General features: G+C 37.8%; 1 protein-coding gene across 2 annotated transcripts in view; it reads left to right on the forward strand.

Moving 5' to 3' along the window:
• Positions 1 to 21,559, forward strand: part of LOC146461478 (band 4.1-like protein 3) — a 44,085-nt gene that overhangs the window by 11,727 nt on the left and 10,799 nt on the right. For both annotated transcript variants that reach the window (XM_085086798.1, XM_085086797.1), the window contains exons 3-8: positions 2,301 to 2,349; positions 5,447 to 5,519; positions 10,408 to 10,452; positions 17,288 to 17,340; positions 18,413 to 18,492; positions 20,178 to 20,224. In XM_085086798.1, coding sequence (XP_084942924.1) covers positions 2,301 to 2,349; positions 5,447 to 5,519; positions 10,408 to 10,452; positions 17,288 to 17,340; positions 18,413 to 18,492; positions 20,178 to 20,224 — 347 coding nt within the window. The remainder of the gene's footprint in view (positions 1 to 2,300; positions 2,350 to 5,446; positions 5,520 to 10,407; positions 10,453 to 17,287; positions 17,341 to 18,412; positions 18,493 to 20,177; positions 20,225 to 21,559) is intronic.

Below are 21,559 nucleotides of genomic sequence, written 5' to 3' on the forward strand. Positions count from 1 at the left end.
TATTTCTGAGCAGCACTGTATGCGTACATATCAATACGCGTATGCGTATATACGCATACGCGTATTATACTCGTTTTACGCGCACATTTTGGTTCGCTTATTTCTGGGCTGCACTGTACATGTACATGTACTTGCCAAAAATCAGCATCCGTTCCAAACATTTGGAACAGGGACAAAATTAGAAGGGTTTGTACGGTGCTGTATAGAGTCATTGGAGCATAAGAATACTAATATCTCACCCCAGAATTGCAACAAGATGCTGATTTTTGGCAAGTAGCCATTTTTCATCATCTTCTTTCAAAATATCTCAACAAAACCCATAATTTTGGAAATTTAGTTTTTGTGATGTCAACACTTTAGTACTCTATACAAAAGATTTGAATGTGGAGAAATAATTTTGCCAGATTTTGATGCCGAATGATCACTTACAGTACCGCTCAAAAGTGAGTTACCAGTCTTGTCTCGTTTCTCGCGAGTCAAGAGTCGCGTCTCTCGATTTTCTCGAGAGACGTGACTCTCGTCTCTCGATACGAGAATCTCGTCTCACGAGAATCACTGAAGCGGAAATTTTGGAATATTACCAAGTTTCTCGTGAGAAGAAAACAACCGAGTTTCTCGCGCACTTGTCTTGTGATGCGTTTATCCGTGCCATTTTTAAAATGCGTGCCAACAGTGGATGATTCCGTCAACATGTATCTGTGCTTCGAAACAATTTTGTCTTCATTCAGTGCAAAGGTTTCGATTCGTGCACAATGTAAGAGATGATTTATTTTGCAAATATTGTGTCTTCGGTCACTTCAAAGGTTTCATTTAGTGACAAGTTTGCAAAGCAATGCGCTAAGCAAGCTCATGTCTTCACAAAGGTTTCGTTGACGAGCGACGAGTTGTAAAGCGATGCGCTAAGAGAACTGGGGATGCACAATCTGCGAGCCAGCAAGGCATGCAAGGCAGACGTGCGAGGCACTCAGGTTAGCCTAAAAAACACTCCGGTTAGCCTAAAAAGCACTCCGGTTAGCCTAAATAGCGCTCAGGTTAGCTGAAATAGCTCCCCGGTTAGCTTAATGGTTAGCAGTTCATGTTGGGGGTTGTTCAGGCCTCGCATGCCTCGCTTGTTTTGTTCATGCCTCGCTTATGCCTCGCTGGCTCGCATATTGTATACACTCAGCAAACTCGCCGGGAAATCAATTTGCAATTGAAACATTCCCGCACACACACAATTCCTTCATTAAAAAACAGCCTTTTTAAAGTCAAGTTCTGTGCCTGTATCCATAAAACAGTTTTGAAAACCCTGAAACTTACAATGTTTTTCAAGTGCACCGTGGTTCAAATTTGCATACATGACATTTATCGTGCTTTGCTACTTACCGCTGTGGAATCGACTTCTTTCAATCTTTGTGGTTGCAAGCAAATGCGATTTCTACCAAGAAAAAACATAGTTGTGAATAAAGAAAATCGAAAACGGTAACGTTGTTGAAGAGCTTGCATAAACTGTGTAGTTCTGGTTCAGAATTGATTTCAGTTCATTGTGCACCGAATTTGCATATCGGCAATGCGAAGATGTGAAAGGTTACCGCGCCACGCTTACATCTCAACCTTCAAAACCGGAGATTTTGAGCGGAAATTTTCATTTGCAAAGCATTGCGATTTCGCCTGCACTTGAAAACCAAATCAACGCGAACTTGCAAGTGAAACATGACATCCTCAATGTGTTAAAGAAAGTGTAACGCAATGGCTTCATAAAAAAACTATAAATGATCCAACTTATCATGTTTATTACATTTTCATTTTATTTACATTTACGCGAAGACGCTTTATTAAGGTTCTGCAGATTTATTTGCCATTGGCTCCGATAACCCAATGTGCCACTTCCGAATAAATGCACGATGACAGATTGATCAACAAGTTCGCTAGTCTTCTTCGCAGCCGTCGTTTGCTTACACTGACACTCAACTTAATATTCTCGCGAAACTGTCTCGAAAAAGTCAAGCTATAGTAAATGTACTTACAGTTTTTTCACCCTCTCGCGAGACGAGTATCTCGTCTCTCAAGATGAGAATCGCGTCTCGTCTCGTCTTGCGAGAAGAGAATCGCCTCGTCTTGAAGTCTCGAAGAGAATCGCCTCTCATGAGAGGGTGGTAACTTACTTTTGAGCGGTACTGTAATAATTATGCTGTTCATGTTTTGAGTCCTTACAACTTTTAGTATTTTTACATTACGTATGCATCTTAGTGTATTCTGCTGTTATAATCAAATGAATTACTTTAATATTATTGATGTACTTGTCTGTCTTGTTTAAACAGTATAACTGGTTGGATCCTTTGAGGCCAATCAAGAAGCAGTTAAAACATGGTAAGTTTGATTTGGTTAGCCATAACGGGGATATAAATCTCACTTTCCTTTAAGTTGAATAACATTTGAATGGTGTTAAATGAAGTTTGATTCCCATTAATTCTTTCAGTATTCCTTTGGCCAGTTTGTAAACACACAAACACTCCAAAATAATGGTCATTCTATAAATAAATGAAATTTGTCTTTAATTTAATTTCATTTCATTTTCATTTTACAAATTCGCCCTGAGGCAGGTGAGCATACAATAGTTGTAACACTAGGTCCACTGCTGGGTAAACCCACCACCTAACCATTCCCCAACCAACCATGAGAGTATACACTGTACACACGAAGACCAGACCACAACAGTCCCCTACTCTTTGCGAACAGTGAGTGGGTTCTTTAAATGTCCCACAGAGTTATTTACAAACAAGGGTTGTGAGATGGGGCCTACGGTTTATCGTCCTTATCCGAGAAGACTAGAAAGTCTAACCATAAAAAATTTAGCAGATGTAAGAGCAAAGGCAGCACTTTCTCCTCAGGTATTTAAAGACCCTGAGTGTTGGTCCGGCCGGGGTTTGAACCCACGACCTCTCGCTTCTGGTTTTGGTTGTTTTGTTCCACGCGTACATGTAGGAAACGAGTGAAGATTCAAACTCAAATGTAAACCCTTATAAAAGCACTTTTGAATATTACAACCTTTGATTTCTTGACTGAATTTACATGTACCTACTATTATTTTACTATTTATCTACATGTAAATAGACGCCTAATAATAACAATGATTCACTGAGGGCGAAGTAAATATTGGGGAATAATATTCACCAATATTTACTGAGCCTGAGGCAACTAATTGTTTTAGTATAATTACTCACTACATGTGATTATCAGAGAAAAACTAGAACCGTCCGAAAATTGTCAATTTTGTTTGTTTGTTTTAAATTGTCATGCGTCAATGAACAGAGACACGCAGTCTGCAAATTGATCAATAAACTGCTCATGTCTCAAGCAGTGTGTCAGTATTCTCTGCCATTTCAATGAGAAAAAGGATTCAATTGACTTCTTCAGTGAATGAATGTCAGGGTTTTCAAAATGAAAAAAAGTACCAGGAGGAAATGTGAAAGTAGCCGGAGGACAATTGCACCGCGTTAGCGGTGGCGTGTGGCGAAAGCCGCACGGAGGGAGGGGAATACCCCCTCCTGCTGGGGGGGGGAGGGGGGCAAATTTTTAAATTTTGCATACCCAGAGATGCATTCTGGTACATTTTCAGGGCAAAAAAGTGTTTGTTTGGAGGTCATCGTAAACTGAATTATAAACAAGATTTTCTTCAAAATATCACTCAGATAAATGCAGCAACAATTTATATTCAGTCGATACATGGCTTTCTGAAACATGAATTGAGTACTCACTACTTTTACTTCACTTAGACGTATTATTTATTTAAAATAGATAAAGATTAACCAGGCTGTTTGTTGTAAAACTCGAGGATGACGCGTGTTAGCACTTTGTCCCTCAATTTCTTGTTGATGGCTTTACCAGTTAACAGACTTTTATAAATTTCCCTCAAAGATAAGCTGCTTTAGGTAGGAATTAAGTCCAAAATTGACTTCACTAAACAAGTCCACAGTTGCCCCAGATCAAAATGTTTTGTTGTTTGGCGGTGAGTTCAGATGGTGGTCAAGAGCTGCTCAAACCGACAACAAACTTATTTTCTTATAAAAAAGTTCTGCCATCTTTTCTCCTCATGGAAATGCAAAACTTAGAGACCTTTTTTCATCTTGTTTACCTCCATGCTTTCAAATACTGTCTTAAATTTGTTTTGTTGGTGAAACCATTCTGTTAAATAAAGACAATATTTTGTACAAATTTAATTTGTTGTTTTTATGTTATACTGGTATCAATATCGACAACATTTCCACTGCAATTTACCAGGGTTTCTTTTATTACAATTAGCAAAACTCTCCTTACTTGCCTTTGGAAAGTGTGGCCACAGACTAACCTGCATCTTACTGTAAGTGCCTTTTGGAATTACATTTTCCTTAAATCAGGGTCCGAAATTAACTTTTTAAGGCAGGCGCCAAGTGGCGACTGAAATTTTTTTTTCAGTCGCCATATGGAAAAATGTGGTCGCCAAAAAGCAGAAAAAAAAAGTGTCAATAAAATTTTTCCTTCGCAGCGACACAGAAACCAAAATTTTTGGTTGCCAGATGGAAAATTCTGGTCGCCAATTTTTCTTTTAAGAATCAGAACGAAGAGAACGCATTTGCGTTTGGGGCCCAAATGGCGATTTATACACCTACCACTGAAAAACCACGACGAATGAATCGAATGCCGGCTATATACGCAGTTTCATAAGACTGCTAAATGTTTTAAGTCAACTTTATACCTTCTCTTGTCTCTACCTTTTGGAGAAGAAATGTACCCGATTAAAAAACTGCCGGTTGGTTCTTTCCTCTATGTTCAAAACCGTAAACGATCTTTCCTTTCTCGTTCTGTCAAGAGGATCGTCAGATCGCCATGTTGCTCGCACCAGGCCAAAACTGTGCCGCATTTCTCGTTCACAAAACATGGCGGCGAAGCTTTGCACTGCTCAAGCTGTGAAGCGTTGTGATAGATTTATAATAACAGGAAAATCGGTTTTATACTTCAAAAGCAGTGGAAAGGTAAAAAGTAAGTAACCAATTGGCGGGCGGCTTTGAATTTTATTTTTAATCGATTTGGCTGAAAATCAAAGTTATTGTTTGTATAATGATCGTGGCATGAAATAGCTAATCGCCCGCTGGCGACTAGTTGTGAAATTCTGGTCGCCAGTGCAAAATTTTTAGTCGCATTGGCGACCAGGAAAGCGCAATTTCGGACCCTACCTTTCATTGTATTTACTTCTTCCTCAGAAACAACCACAAATCGCTAAGCGGCCATTTTGAAAACCAGTGCTCTGCTATAATCACCTTGCGCGAGGTGATTGTAGCAACATACACTGTATGATACAATCCCTGACCAATGAGATCAACAGAATCTCTATAATCACCTGTAGTGAGTAAATTTTATACTTAAATGAGATTTACATTCACTCATGTCTCTACTTTATGCTTCAATAGTATTTCAATTTGCTTCCTAGAACCCTATCATTTCTACTTTGCTGTCAAATTTTATCCACCAAACCCAACAGCCCTGGTTGAAGATATCACAAGGTATGTGAATATTTTGTGATCATACAAAATAAACAAATTATTTAAATCACACTGTATATGCTCTTTTTTATTGTAAGCACCTTGCATTTGCTGTTTTTTTGTTTGTAGGTTTTTCAAACCACACCTACATGTTTTGACCCCTCAAAATATTTGTTGTTGTTGTTTTTTCATTTGTGCCCCCTGACTTTGAAACTTATCTGGAACACTGAAAATAATACATAACAGCAATGGAACTAATATTCCCCTGAATTGAAGCTTACAGTAATTGAAGGGCTGGGAGCATAACCGACTTATGTCGAATTTCAGCCCGTTTTTCGATGTAGCTCGGATTTGTCTAAACTGTTGCATGTGAACTGCAATTCGATTGAAAACCATTGTCCAGTATTTTTTTCACGCCGCTTTGTGTTTCGTATTAATGCCATTGAGAAATGTTACCATCTTGTAAAGATATATCGGTAACATTATAGACACTGGATGACCAAAAGGACAATGCACTGAGGATTAAATACTTGTATTCAATATACACTCGTTGTCTTTGAAACACGGCACACGAAAGCGGTGTTTTCCGCGGGAGCAACGAAAAGAATGCTGTCACGCTTTTATTTGATTCTGTTACAAACTACTACGTACGTGACAGGAATGTCCGAAATGTAAACAGTTACATTCTCCAAGAGAAAATGTGTCCATTTCCTGGCGTAAAATCCAGCTTTGTCCCGTTTGTCGACATATCACTCTTGATAACGCAAAATACTAGCATTCTACACGATTAACAGGAAGACATGTAGCCATTTCAACGATTAACAACGATTAACAACGATTAACGGCAGTTCTATTAAAAGGTAAAGACTATCTATTATTTTTACCACCAGTCGGTGTTAACCGTTGAAAATCTATGTTAATCGTACTTTTATTGAATCATTGCCTTGAAATTGTCAAGTTAATCGTTACATACCGAATTTCAAGCCTGGCAAACCACAACTAAGGCTTGCAAAACACCTTGCACATGGCGGGATTTGTCTCTGATGCTCCCGCGGGATTTGATAATCGAATTGAAAAATTCGCCACGGCACAGTCATCACTACCAAGGAGGGATTCTTTGAACAACATTTCCACCAGTTCCTGTGAACTGCATTCGTCAATTTCATAACTTTTCAAAAGATCCATAGATGTCGTGCGTTTACAAACTTCACCAAACAAAAGTGAAACCAGCTAGCCAGTACGATACGCAAGTTGTTTATCCCGACTGCCTTGATCTATTTTGGGCTTGTTACAACCCGCAAAAGCAAACCATGATATCATCTCAAACGTTACTTATAGAAACAACAACTGGTGCGGCTAAACACGGCTCGTGGACAGTGGAAACTTTTAGCCTACCGATAATTTGGAAAACGAGTCTGCCGTGGACAAAACCTATAAAAAAATTTGCCTTCCAAGCGCGTTCACTTGTAGACAAGCAAACTACCAAATCCCCCTCCCCCTCCCCCTGACTCAATGTTGTCTTTTGGGTCACGAACAGTTTCCTGGCAAGCATCACTTCCCACATCAACATTGCATAAGGGGGAGGGGGGAAGGGAGAAGTAACTGTGGTAGAATTATAAAGGGAGAAACATTAAGTGAGTGGTTTTTTGGCTGTCTGTGTTCGCTTCTAATTGCATAGGGGGAGGGGGTGGGAGGGAGAAGTAAGCAAGTGGTTTTTGTTCTGTTCGCGTTTGGTTTTCTCAAGGAGTTTTGTCCTTGATTGTAAAACCGCGAAATGTTTTCCAAAGCAGGGAGAGCCAAAATTCGTACAAATCCGTGCGAAATTGAAAGCTGCCCTAAAATTCGACATAAGGCGGTTATGCTCTCAGACCTTCAATTATCTGATAGCGACAGCCCACATGAGAAAAGATCAAGACATACTGTAGGAATTCTCATGCTCCTTGATTCTTCGTTTTTTAACTCGTGAACGCCTGCATGCTCAATGAACGAGTTATAGTGATGGTGGGGTTTTCACTTGGTTTTTTGGTTGGTTGGTTGGTTCGTGTTGTAAACTTTCAGGCATGCGCGGTGAATGAGTAGTTGTAATGGAATTTCACTCTGACTGGCTCTGGTCAAAATTAGCAAATTTTGCATTTTCTGAAGGGAAACACACCTCTTGGAAATCAGCATTAATGGTGAAGAAATTTTTGTTCGATTTGTGGTTTTATTTAGTTTTTGAAAGAACTGCAGCGTTTTAAATTCAATTAGGGTAAATTAGTGAGGAAAAAAAAACGAGAATTTTTTCACGGCGCATTTAAGAAAAATCTTATTCAATCTGTAGAGCATAATTGGACAATCACTTTAGTGCAAAAATGGGGGAAAAAAATCTGAGCAAAGTTATAAGTTTTTTGTTTTTCCACAAAGTGCAGTTTCTTTTGAGAATTTAAAAATAATTTTAATTAATTTAAAAATAACTGAATTTAAAAAATCAATTAGTGAAGTGTTGGCATGAACTTTGAGTAAAAAACACATGAAATTTTTTAATTGGCGCATCAGAGTAACCTTGTTCAATGTGTAGGGAATAAGTTCACATCATTTTAGGGCAAGAATGGTTATTTCTCGTTACATGATCGGGCAACGATATAATTTCTTGTAGCTTTCAAGGTAGTGTCTTAATTTCAATTACTGATGTGTCATCTGCATTCACAAGTTGGCTAACAGGAGCCTTTGATTTTTTACTAAATTGGCTTCTGTTTTGTTTCCATTTGCTGAGACTTGTAAGTTTTACGCACCCGAACACAAGATTTAGTGATCTGATAACATTCATTTGCAAATAAAGCAGGTCGTGAAGTGTTTACATCAAATTCACACACACCACGAATTGAAACAAGTGCGCGTCTCCGAAGGTTTGCTTGGTCTGAAGATTTTTGGACCCTTGCCTACTTTAAATTGTAGGTTAAAGCTATTGTCTTCTTTTATCTCAGTTTTGTTCTCGAACAAACCCAAGTTCTTACACTAAATACAGGATATTCAAAGTACTATTAGGGAGCTGGTTGTATTGTGAGTTCGTAACATACCCGTGAAGGATGAATAATATATTAAATAAGTATGAATATATGAAACATAATATGTTTCATATATTATATTCATAATTATATTATATTCATATTAAACAACTCTCTTTAGCCAAAATACAGGGACCCTCCCAAGCCTTGCAAACTTTCATTTCAAGATTGATTAGCCATACGAAATTTTGTTTCTGCTCAAACAAATTCACGTTGAAATATCATTGTTGGAATAGGGAATTTTGGGGGTACACTTAAATTTTCGCATGGCTCTTAAAAATCTGTTCAAACTCTCGGCTGAAAAATCATGAAACTTCACCCAAAAATTTCGGCGATTTTTTGGTTAAACAATAGCCATTTTTTGGAGTTCAAGATTAAGAGACCAGGGCAAAAAACTTCTGCTCATCCGCCCGTCCAAGACAAGTACTCTCATATCTCGGACGAGTGGATTTCCAAAAGCACTTGTCCTACGAGACGAGTAGAGTTTGCCTAAAAAAAGATGTTCTTTTCCACTGAGGTCTGAGTTCCCAAGCATTTTGGACTTTGTAAACTAGCCTGAGTTTCGTGAAGTTTGGTTTCTTTTCACGACAACTTACCCGTTTTCATTCTGTTTCCCGAAAATATCTGGTTCTGTTGTTTCGATGAAGACTGGGACCACATACCATACATGGAAATGACGACCTCGTTTGAGAAGTAATAAAACCTTTTAATGTCTTTGCCGTCAGTCTAATATTGTAATTTAAACAACATGAAATGCTCCAAGCCATTCTCAGATGGTATATAAACATACATGTATGCTGCCCGTTTTAGGACCACCCTTTTCTTCATTTTTACTTATTACTCGTAGTAACGTAATAAGGCTTTCTAAGTCAGTTTGTTATTCACTTTAATAATTTTTTCGGACTAGTGAATTTAACTTTCGGACAACCAGAATCTGAACGTTACTCGTCCAATGGACAAGTGGAATAAAAAAAAAGTTTTTTGCCCTGAGAGAAATACATGTAGCTTATTTGTAAACAATTCATGAGTTCGCCAACAGAGTGCTTTGATAAATATACAGTTCGTACATGTATACCATACAAAATCTTGGTGTTGGCTGTGAACAGGATGCATAGAGGATAAATGGCTAACAATGATATAGCATCAAGTAAATGCTTAAACAAAATAACTGGGTGATGATGAGGTAGCAGCCATACTCACTGGGGGCCCTGGGCTACCAGACTGCATTTTTATGTACTCAGTTGAAAGATGGGGATCAATTTTCTGCCAGTCATTTTGTGCCCTGAAACATAAAAGGTGTATCACACTTCAAGGATGTTTATTTTAGAAATACTTGGAGTGACAGCTTAAAGGGGGAATGTGGAAAGTTCATGAAATCTGAGTGAAGAGGAGCTTGCCATCAATTACTTAGAAAAAAATGTGTGGTTGATCATAACAGAATAAATACAAATTTCTGTGTGGCACATACAGTCATGTACAGTATATGTATGTTTCTGTTTTCTACGGAATCCTTTGTGATCATTTCCATTGAAGACAGGTACAGTTCAGGACAGAGATAAGCAAACAACACAGGCAAAATGCACACATGTATGTTTTTTGCCCACATGCCTGGCAAAATGTGCGTGTAAATTAAGTATTTAATGTAAATGTCCACTTTGTTATTCTGCCAAAGAGCTTTGCTTTATCTTACATTGTCTTGCTTAACAAAAGACAAACTACAGTGTATTAATACCAGTTCCCAAAACACCCCTAACTTTGTTTATATGAGAATAAACAGCAGGAGTAGTTGTAGAGTAATTAAACTATTTCTAGTTAATAATATATTATGGTTAAATAAACTCCTGGTGTTTGTTATTGTCACTCAGATACTTGATGGTCTTGCAACTGAGAGAAGATCTTCTTAAAGGAAGGTGAGATATCTGGCTTGTCAGTGATGCAAGTTATCACAAGGTCAACTGTAACCCACCTTTCATTGATAAGGACATTGGCACTTGGACTTCGATAAACATGTTTGGGCAACATGGGAAGAATAATAAACCCACCTTTATGTCAACAGGGTAACTCAATGGGTAGATAAGAGGGTTAGGTTCTAAAGAAACTGTGGTGCTGCCTTGGTGGGAAGTGCAAACAAATGTTTGGTTTTATCATTAATTTTGACAAAATTGAGAAGGGACAAGGTAGAGAAGGTACTTTGGCCACTGTACAGAGCTATACAATGTAGGTGCTGATGCTTTGAGCATAAGCCCTTCATCTCCAGCTTTTCTGCAATAAACCTGTGCTTTGTTATTGATATGTTGAATTAAAATATATTTAACAGTTATCCTGCTCAATCGTCTGGAATAAATAAAATTATTAAAGACTGGATCATTGTATAATGCAATTCCAGGGATTTGATTTGCTTAGTGGCCATGATATATGAGCCATTGTACCGTGACCGAGAAAATTAATAGCCACCATTAAACATTCTTCTGGTTGTGGTGTAAAGCAAAATATTAAGCAAGATCAAGTAATAATTCTTGATTTCTTTTAACAGAACAATATTTCACTTGCACTTGTTCCAGGATAAGAGAGGATTAAAGCCAACTCAGCACTATGCACCTCGTTGGCTATCGTTCATCTTGTATCCAATGCTTGCTCTTGGAAAAAAAAGGAAATATCAGGAGGAATATCACCTGATTTTAGCCAGCTTAGCTTACAGTCTTGTAGGCTAAGGCTTGGTTCCCATTAGCAACACAGTGATCACAATCACAATCATGAACGTAAAGTTCTTATAATCTATAGTCTATAATCGCAATGTCACCTAGTATGTTAATGTGTCACTTAGCCAAAGAAGCAAATTTAAATTTCCGTTGCTAGGGAAACATTAATAAGAAATAAAATAAAATAATGGTCCAGGTTTGTTAACATCACAAATAATACCTTGACAATAATGAGATTATACATAATTTTATACAGTCAAAAGAAGAAAAAAAAAAATAAGGAGTTAAAACAATTTACACGTAAAAATATTTTTTATTAGTTAGCATAATTATAGAAATTTGCAATAATCATTAAAACAGTTACTGTATATACATGAAGGTAATGACAGGTGTAGTTTGGATTTTGGTGGGTTAATTATTATGTTAATGTGGAAGGACTACTGACTACTCACTAATTAATTGCTGTAATTATTATTTTAGTTCATCAGGGCCTGGTTGTTCGAAAGCCAATTAATGCTAATCCACGATTAGTAAAGGTTAATTTCGAGCTAAAGGTAAAGAAAAGGATGTAAGAGCGGCTTCCCACAAATATCGACCAAAATCAACTTTTGGTGGCACAAGTCAAAAAATCGATTTCGCTCATATTTTGCTCATAGGTAGGCCCTAGTAAGAAACAAAACGGGCTGTAGTTAGTTTTTCCAAATACGGCTTCCTTACGCGTAAACATGCGAAAAACGATTTTCAGTTCAGTTGAGCCAAAATCCGCTTCCCGCCGGACGGAATTTTCCTTAACTTTGGCCGGCCGCGTATCAATCCACAGTCTGTCGCGGATCTTGGAATAACATCTATTGTTTTTCTAGGTCTTCTTCTTCTGTTCCACAGAAACACATTCAAAACTTAGGTTACTTTTATGCCCGAAACTGATCTAGAACAACATGCTATAAATGCAAATGTTTAACAACCAAATTTTCGAACTTAAATACCGGCAATTTTACTCATGGGCGATAACTTAGATTATCATAAAATGACTTTCTAGGGCTTCACTGTGTGCTAATCAATCATAATATCAAAACAAAGGTTTGGGTAAATTATTTTAAGTGACTTGCAGAGCTTCGAATTTATCACCTACCCTGGCATTCGCATTGTAAACAATGGCGTGACGTAGCCGGTGACCGCGAACTACGAAAGCCAAAAGAGATTAAAAAACGTGCATCATTTTGAGAATTTAAGGTACGGAAACTAAGCTGATACCTTAATTAACAATCCAACATAAGATTTGGGCATTTTCTTCATCTATTCGCGCTCGATGTGTCGACGACGAGTTCATTTTTTAGTATTTCATGATCATTTCATGCACGTTTTAACAAGAATTTAGCATTAAATTCTTCATTAACCCGCACTGGGGTTATTTCTGTACTCTTACCCTCTCAATCAAGACAACTTTGACAAAACAATCCAGTTTACGAATTAATAAACATTTCTATATTTTTCTAATAAACAACTGGCAAGCTACACGGTTGCGTGACAACCATGAATCGGAAATGTCACCATAAAGATTTGTATGTTTCAATGTCTTCTTCTCTCATGATGAGTTGAAATTGGGGATAAAGACGATTTTAAGTGACTAGTTTTCGTAACTACTGTCTGTTTGCTTCCATACTTTCGCACACAAAATAAATACTCAGAAACGAGCAAATAATATTCGAAGTCCAACAAAGCATTTTAAATGCCGTCAAATTTGGTCGGTATGTTAAATGTCTTCCTTAACTCATCCACACCTGATAAAGAGGAAACGACTTCTTTCTGGAGAGAAACGAAAAAGAACTAAAACAGAACATTGTGTCAACAATTTTAAGTCACAAAGTAGCAATAAGGACATGCTACGGCTCCTATACATTTGGCCATTTCTGGGCATTTTCCATTTACCAAGATACTCCGGAAATTCCGGAACATGCTTTTTTTTGGTTCGTTCCACTGAACTTGGAACTTGTGAAAAGGTAGTCCCGTTTTCCCGTTGGAAACTTTTCCGATGGAACTGCGTGTTCCATTTATGAGTTTCACAAGGTTTGACCAGTTCCAGGCCGTTCACGACCATATCTTCGGTAAGGAAATATGGCGGCTTCTTCTACTCCCTCGGTGACTTTCCTATCCTCGAGTAGTACTTTATACGAACGTTCGGTGTGTCATGGCCTCGCTCCAAGTTTTCAGACGTTAATTAATCACAACTGTGCCATGTATGTCAGTGGTAAGTAGTATTTATCGAAGAAAACATTACATCTCACCCCCTTGGGTTCTTTGAGTGTTCCGATTATTTCCCGCCTTGAAGCCTAAAATTTTGCATCTGTAATTAAACAAGGTCTTTTGTCATTCACCCTTTCACAGCAGCTGTTTCAATTGCGTGTCTTTGATCATGAGGAGCTCTTCCTGTGGCTTGTACTTCTCTGCACTGAGCTTCAATGGTCCCTCAAATCATCCTGGAGTGGCTTTTAAATTCATCAATCGTATAAGCTTATCTATATCGCGGCAAAATATTTTCATAAAAACCTTGATTTTGGTGAAGATCGCGTCTCACTGATAGGAATGTCATCATCTTTTTTTGAATTCACGAGACTCTCTTCTTCCAAAGACCGACTCTACCATTTCGTTTAACCACAACAATTGTGCATTTTTGGTGCGGAATACATCAGACGGAGAAGGAAATGGATGGAACACGTGTTAAATGGAACACGTTCTTCACCGATACACATTTCCCACCGAAATTCTCGGAATCTTTTGGTAAATGAATAACGCCCGCTGTGTCTACCTTCTCTCCTATTTATCAAGGAATACCGTAAACTGCCTCGGCCCTGGGGCCCGTTTCTCGAAAATCCCAGTAACTTACCGGGCCCGATAAGTGTCTTTTGTGATAAATGTTTCTCAACAGATAAGTTCAAATCGTCATCGTCTTGATGTTTCCTGGCGTTGAAGACGTGGCCGAATGGGCAAGCATAAGCTGCACCTCGTTCCCTAAATCTTGAAAACCATAACTGGACTTGTGCTGGTCAATATTCTTTGTACAGGACAGCAGAGGTACTATCTCTCTGGAGCTTGTTCTGTCTGCGATCCGAAACGAACATGGCCCACCAACTATCGACGTAAACGAACAGCAAACTTCCATGCTCGCCGTTTTGTTTACAGTTCCTTACTATTTCTCCGGTGTAATAATATTTCAATTTATTCATAGGTCCAAAAATGCAATTAGGACGTTCAAAAATCTAATTAGTTAATTACGTTCATCTTCACATAAAGAATATTTTAGGATCAAAAAGCGCAGCAAAATAACATTATTAAAAACACGGGTATTGACTACTATCTTGGTTTCATTAAATTTGTTACGGCCTTTATTGTTATTACTTTTTCCTTTAGAAACGCTCAGAATTCTGCCTTGTTTTTTTGGTTGTTGTTGTTATCGTTGAGTGTGCGTGTGCTTTCTTTTGCAAATTTTTAAAATTAATAAACTAAATCACGCAGTTTTTGCATAATCACGAGCTCTTATTTTTAGATGTTTGAAGATTGGAAAACTCTATAGACGATGTTTTTAAAAACGGAGATGGACCCTTTTATGCTATTTCTCTTCCCTTTCTTTATTTACAGAGATCTAAAAAACTCGCTCATGATCAACGGACGAGTAAAACAAGCAGTACTTCGAACGTATATTTCATTATGCAGTTTAACATAACAGTCGAAACTTTTAATCAAGTTAATGTAGTTCAAATCTGCTGCGTTTTACCTATTTCTAGTTTAATTTATTCATGGCAGTGATAAAGAAAGATGAAAATAAATTTTCCAATTATTTGTTTTAACACAATAATATTACACAATAACGAACTGGACTCCGCATCAGAGCGAACGGATACTCTGAAATACATGCATCAGGAGTTCTCGACTTCCTGTTGGATCGCACGGTATATCCATCTATGAAACGCAGCCGAAATATATATTTGTCCGTAACCCTACCGAACTTTCGATCCAAAGATTTTTCTACTGCGAATGAAAAATGCTTCCTTTAAAATGTCGCTTTATTTTTTTCTAAAAGGAAAAAATATTTGTACCCGTGACAGTGTGTCACGCCATCTTTTTTACGCTTCGATCGCCAAATTTCAAGAAAATGCTGATAAATCTGAAGCCTAGCGGCAGGGCTGCAAATAACTAACTTGCAGGCGCCGGTCACGTTGTCCGGTCAAACATGTTTTTGCTCGGACACTACCCGTTTTTGGCCGGTCAAATTTTAACAGTCGTAACTCTTGGGATAGTGAACCCAGATTGCACAGTAATCCTTTTATAACTAAAAAAAAAATACTGAATCCAAGTCGGTTTGGCAATAAAAATATTAAAAGCTACATGTAATAGTTTTACTACTCTTTACTGCGAAGCAGCCTCGCATAATTTCAGTACGTAGAACGGTTACGCAAGATACAACCGCAATTGTCCGTTTTACTGTACATCTGGCAAAATCACTTATAATTAAATATTACACTTTGGCAATCGCCACATCATTTCTACAACTGAACTTTAAGTAAAATGTGCAGAATTATATGAAAGCTGAAGGGTTCAATCGCTCTCTTAATTAATTTGAAAAAAGAAGCTAACTGAAACGTAAACATAAACAAGAAACACTTAACTTTAATTCATATCGTCTTAGGGTTTCGAAATTCGGCAGCACTGTATGTAATTGTATTAAATGCATGGCGTCCAATGCGCTCGCTGACTTTCTTCCATTTAGAATCCCTTTAAGACGACCTTCCACTTTTTGTGTTATACGCTCCATTTTTGAGTTGCATCGAGTGATGAAATCACCAGAAAGCTTAGTAACCAAGCATGTTTTGCAGGTTGTGCCGGAAGTAACGTATGGTTTGTTCGCCTTTCCCAATTTGCAACAAATACTACGTGGAGAATTCTTGGTGCCGCGAGATTATTCTTCGTGAGGGTGCTTTCTGATCATTCAACCAATCAAACAAACAGTCAATCACTTTATTTAAGAGTCAATCATGGTATCTAGCATCCTCTACTAATTAACGGAAGACACGATGATTTGTGGTCGCGACAGGACTTGATGACATCGTGGAAATTTGCGACTACCGGGAATTTCTCGACCACTAATTAGTCTAGTTTTATATTCGTTTTTTTTTTCTTTCGGAAACATGAATGTTGTCCCTCGTGATTATCAAATAGTTAAAAATTAAAATTTCTCTGAACGAGTCTGTAAAGGACCGGACAAGATGTCCGGCAATCCAAGGATTTGTCTGGTCAATACCCAATTTTGACCGGACATTGTCCGTTGACCGGCCGTTATTTGCAGCCCTGAGCGGGTCATTTATTTTCATTTACCCAGAGTTTTGTTTTTATATTATGATCAATAGGTATACAATGAAGCCATAGAAAGTCCTTATAGGGAAATCTAAGTTATCGCCCATGGGTAAAATAGGCAATGTTTTAGTGCTAAAATGTGGTTGCTGAAAATTTGCATTTATAGCATGCTTTTCTAAACCTATTTCGGACGTAAAAGTAACTTAGGTTTTAAATGTTTTTCGGTGAAACAGAAGAAGAAGACCTAATAGAGCAATAAATGCCATTTGAAGGTTAGTAACAGTCTGTTGATTGATACGCGAGCCATCGAAAGTTAAGGAAAATTCCATCTCGCCGAAAGCGGACTTTGAGCTCAACTGAGACAAAATCGTTTTTCGCATAATTACGCGAAAGGAAGCGGTATTTGGAAAAACTAACTACAGCTCAGTTTGTTTCTCACTAGGGACTACCTATGAGCAAAATATAAACGAAATCGATTTTTTGACTTGTGCCACCACTTGGTCGATATTTGTGGAAAGTCGCTCGTAAAAACTGAGATTCTTCCAAAAATCTTTTGGAAGAATCTTTAGTGATTAGCAATTAAACTTGAGTCAAAGTTTACATTAAACCAGGATTAGTTTAATCGGGCTTTGAACAACTGGGTCCAGGACTTGTAAGTTTTTTACTGCTTACCAATACTGGTGTTCTTATTTATCGTCAGGTTACAGTGTTCGATTCCTATTCATGCTCTTCTTGGTTCATTTGTTGTGCAAGGTAATATAATGTCAGGTCAAGGTCCAGCTATGATGTTATTGAACTCTGAAACTAAGGCCCTGTTTAGACTAGGTGCCTGTGCCAGAGCTCTGTGCCCAGGCGCTAAAAAGGACCTTGTTCAGACTCCGTGGTGCCCAAGGAGCAATCGTGTTCTCCTTCGTCAATTTAGCACTCGCCATTTTGTTTGCTGTATCGTAAGGAGGCATGAGGAAAAAACGTGGGGACTGAAAAATCCACCAGTGCCCGTGCCCAGGAATGGTGCCCGAGTACTACCTTTGGAGTTAGTGCCTGTGCCTGGGCACGGTGCCCAGATTTTTGCTCAGGCACTGACAAAAAGCTCTGTTCAGACTATAGCTAGTACCGTTGCCCAAGAACCGGGAACAGGCACTTAGTCTGAACAGGGTCTAATAGATTTAAAAGGTGGTTAGTTAAATTGATTTAGAAGTGATTGAAATGGGAAAGTGTACTTAACCATTGGGTCTCCAATTTACACAGACCAAGGCACATGAAGAAGTACATGTACATACATTGTACAACTGTATATTTTTTGGGGATGTGACAAAGGTATTATTTTGGGGGTTTATGTAATGGCTCAGATAATTATTTTAATATCAATAAATTTTTCTTATTTAAATAAGTGGTCATTGTCGTTGTCATGCCTTGTGCTGTCAAGGCTTCATTGAGATGGGTGTTATGTCTGATTAGCCACACCTTTCAGACTTTTATAGAGCTGCCCTGACCCTCCATGGGGTCATAAATAAAGTTGACCTTGAATTTGTGAATTTGTGCTTTCACTGGTCAAACTGGTTTTTCTACTTAGCTTTAAGCTTTGAGTCACAATCATTCTCACAAATTTACATTATTTTAGAAATGAGGTTGATTTAATTTATTCTTGAACCACAGGATTTAAACTCGAATTTTGTAATTTTTGTTTTGTTTCCGTGTTTAAGAAAAAGAGTGGACCTTCTTTGTACTAAAATTAATGTAAATTTGTGAGAATGATTATAATCTGTCTACAATTAAATATTTTAATTACTAACTAGTAATTGTAAACTTGTCTGTGATTTTATAGCTGAATCTGGAGACTATGACCCTGACGAACATGGGGAAGGGGCAGGATATCTTTCAGAGTTTAAATTCTGTCCTAAACAGGTAATTGAAAAAAAAATGTACAATCATACTGTACTGTAGATGTAAAACATACCTCTTACTAACCAAGTTCAAAGCCTGTACTGTAAGTTGTATGGACCAAGTTTTTTTCCATTGATTTTTTTGCATTTGGACCATAAATCAACGGGAAATAACAAGGATCTGTAACTTACAGTACAGACGGAGAGAAAGTTCTAGGTTAGTAAGATTATCTCGGGGGTTAATTGGGCATGTGGAAACATTAAACATTGAACAGTGAAATGTGGCCTGCAAATTTGGCAAATCACGGCGTGCATACTGGGTGAAAGCGTGAAAGGTATAACAAAAAAATATAATACATTAATTAATTCAATTTAATTCCTTAACCTAGACTGCGAGCAGTCTCTCTTTTGCTCAAGAAGCGGCAGGGAAGAACGCAAGATATTTAAAGCGCGACAAAGCCTTCTGGGCCTCACACTGCTTTCAGCGTGACTCATTCCTCGCTCAGAGTTTTGGGATTCCACATGGATTTTCCAGCAAAAGAGAGACAGCTCGCAGTCTATTCTTATTATTACCCTTTAAGGCCTAAGGACGCCAATTGGCAGATAACTGTACCCAGTTAATATTTTGATAAATTTGTGCACAAATTATATTTTTTGCCAACAAGATTCTCTTGTAAAGATCAGTTCGTTGAAGTCATGAGACTGACCCTCTCCTATCTATGGAATGGCTGACTAGCCAGGGCTACACCCCTTAATTTTTCCATTTCTTTTTCCAAATACTGTACATGCAGGATGCATGCAAGATTTGTGTCACATTTTAATTATATCATTGCTTGTCCTAAAAACTGCAAAATGAGATATATTTTAGCTGTGTTATTTCCTCAACCATTGTTTTTCCTCTTCTAAATAACCTACTTTTTTAAACCAAACTTTGTTGCCATTTTTGTTCTTTTTTGTAACAGCCGTCTCAGTTATTGAAATATTTCTCCTTTATATGGAAGTGACCGTGGCAAAACAGAAGCCATCTTGTTTCTCTTCGGCTGCTCGGAGGTGAATACCTCTTGGCTAATCACTTCCAAGCTATCCAATGAGCGTGCGTGAAAAGCACTATTCACTTGTGTGACATACATGTATTAACCATGATTTACAAAAAAAAATGTCAGTCTCCTTACAGGGTTTGAAGGGTTTTTATCAGTAGTGCCAAAACTGAGCAGCATCTTAAAGTACAATATATGTTTCCTTAAAATACGTTGTAAATAGATTACTTAAATTGCTCTCTTTCACTGTCAATCTGGAAATTGAACTTTGCCAAATCTGGAATTATGGGTAACAAGTTTGTGTCCCTGGAGGAGCATGTTTACAGACAAGCTTTGCCTTCAGAAAAGGGGCCCTGATGAGCTTTATGATATCACTGAGCCACTGTCTATTCTACTGTACCTCAGGGCAAATGTCTTTGTCAAATTAATTGTTCATCAATTCAGTAAATCAAACAAAGACTTGAGTCTATTATTCAAGTGTCAGGCCTTATGGCTTGGGGAAAAAACTCCTATACTAATGTGTGAACACAAATACAACTAGTTAACAATAACTTACTGTATAAAAATTGTAATATGTAGTACAAAGCATTATTTAAAAAAAAAATAGGCACTTCTGAGTTCTTATATTATTAATACCCTTTTATTTATTTTTTTTTGTACTGATTTTTAGCCTGAAGAGATGCTTCAAAAAGTACACGAGTTTCACAAGAAACACAGGTACTGTTAGTTAATGCTGAATGAATAATGAATGGATGAATGAATGAATGAATGAATGAATGAATGAATGAATAACTTTATTTAAACACGGTCAGTTCATCAGGACTATTAAAACACTGTTTCTATCAAAATTATCTTAATTACAATTAAACCTATTTAGACTCAGAGCCTGCTTTACAAAAGTGCCATGTAGGGTCTATGGATTCTTAGAAGTGTTGTTTGTAGCCAGCAACCAGCCCTGAAGGCTTTAAGAGAATAGGCCATTTTACAGTTGTGTCGTCAGTGACCTGGCGTTGAATTGGAAGCGAGACTGGGGGTGACCTTGTTTTGATACAAACCTCACTGCTTTTCATATGTAGATCATGCTGTTCTTATGCTAACTAGTTTGCATTTACATATGAAAAGCACTGAGGTTTGTATCAAACCAAGGTCACCCTCAGCCTCGCTTCCAATCCAAGGCCAGGTCACTAAACACACAACTGTAAAATGGCCTATTTGCCTGTCGCAGCTCAATAGAAGGCTATTCCAAAGAGCTGCTCCAGTGTAACTGAAACTATTTTTCATAAAGTTTGTATGGGGAAGAGCAACAGTGAAGTTGCTGTTGGTGTCTCTTAAAGTGTAATTGGCGACATTGCTACGATAAGTAAATTTAACGACGGTGCCTACTGTTGTTACTGCCCATTCATTCTGCACATCGCGAGATACTCGGGTTTCCTATGGGTGGTGCCTATGAATACAGGAGTATTTTTGCGCGGTTTAAAACTATACGGAGAAAGCAGAACTTTTCAAATGCCTTTGGTATCTCAAAAGAAAATTGGGGGTAACCATGCATTTTTCAGAGAAAATTAAGCTTTAATTTAGGAAAAAATCGCATACATTGCTTTATATTTTGGCGCTTTTTAGAGATATTGTTGCTTAATTATCTCTGAAAAATGCGTGGTTACCCCTAATTTTCTTTTTGGATTCCAATAGGCCTTGCTAAGATCTGCTTTTCCCGCCTAGTGATAAACCGCACAAAAATACTTCGGTATTAGTAGGCACCGTCCTTAATAGAAGATAATTTGGAGCTAATCCATTGAGTGATTTATATACCATTGTAGCTTTATTTAAATTAGCTTTTGTTTATCCAGTTTTCTCCAGCCAAGTTTATCGATAAGAGAGTCAGAATTGGTGTCATAACTTGCCCTTAATAGAATGCTTGCCATGCGATTTTGGAGTTTCTGAAGTTTAGTAGATAGTGTTTAATGCTCCCACTGATAATGCTGTACTTGCCATGTCAGCTACATGTATTTTTGGTTAATGCTACTTTCTAAAGCCTAAATGTGGACCTGTATT

This window comes from Pavona decussata, unplaced genomic scaffold (assembly GCF_977016875.1).
Source record: "Pavona decussata unplaced genomic scaffold, jaPavDecu1.1 SCAFFOLD_198, whole genome shotgun sequence".
NCBI lineage: Eukaryota > Metazoa > Cnidaria > Anthozoa > Scleractinia > Agariciidae > Pavona > Pavona decussata.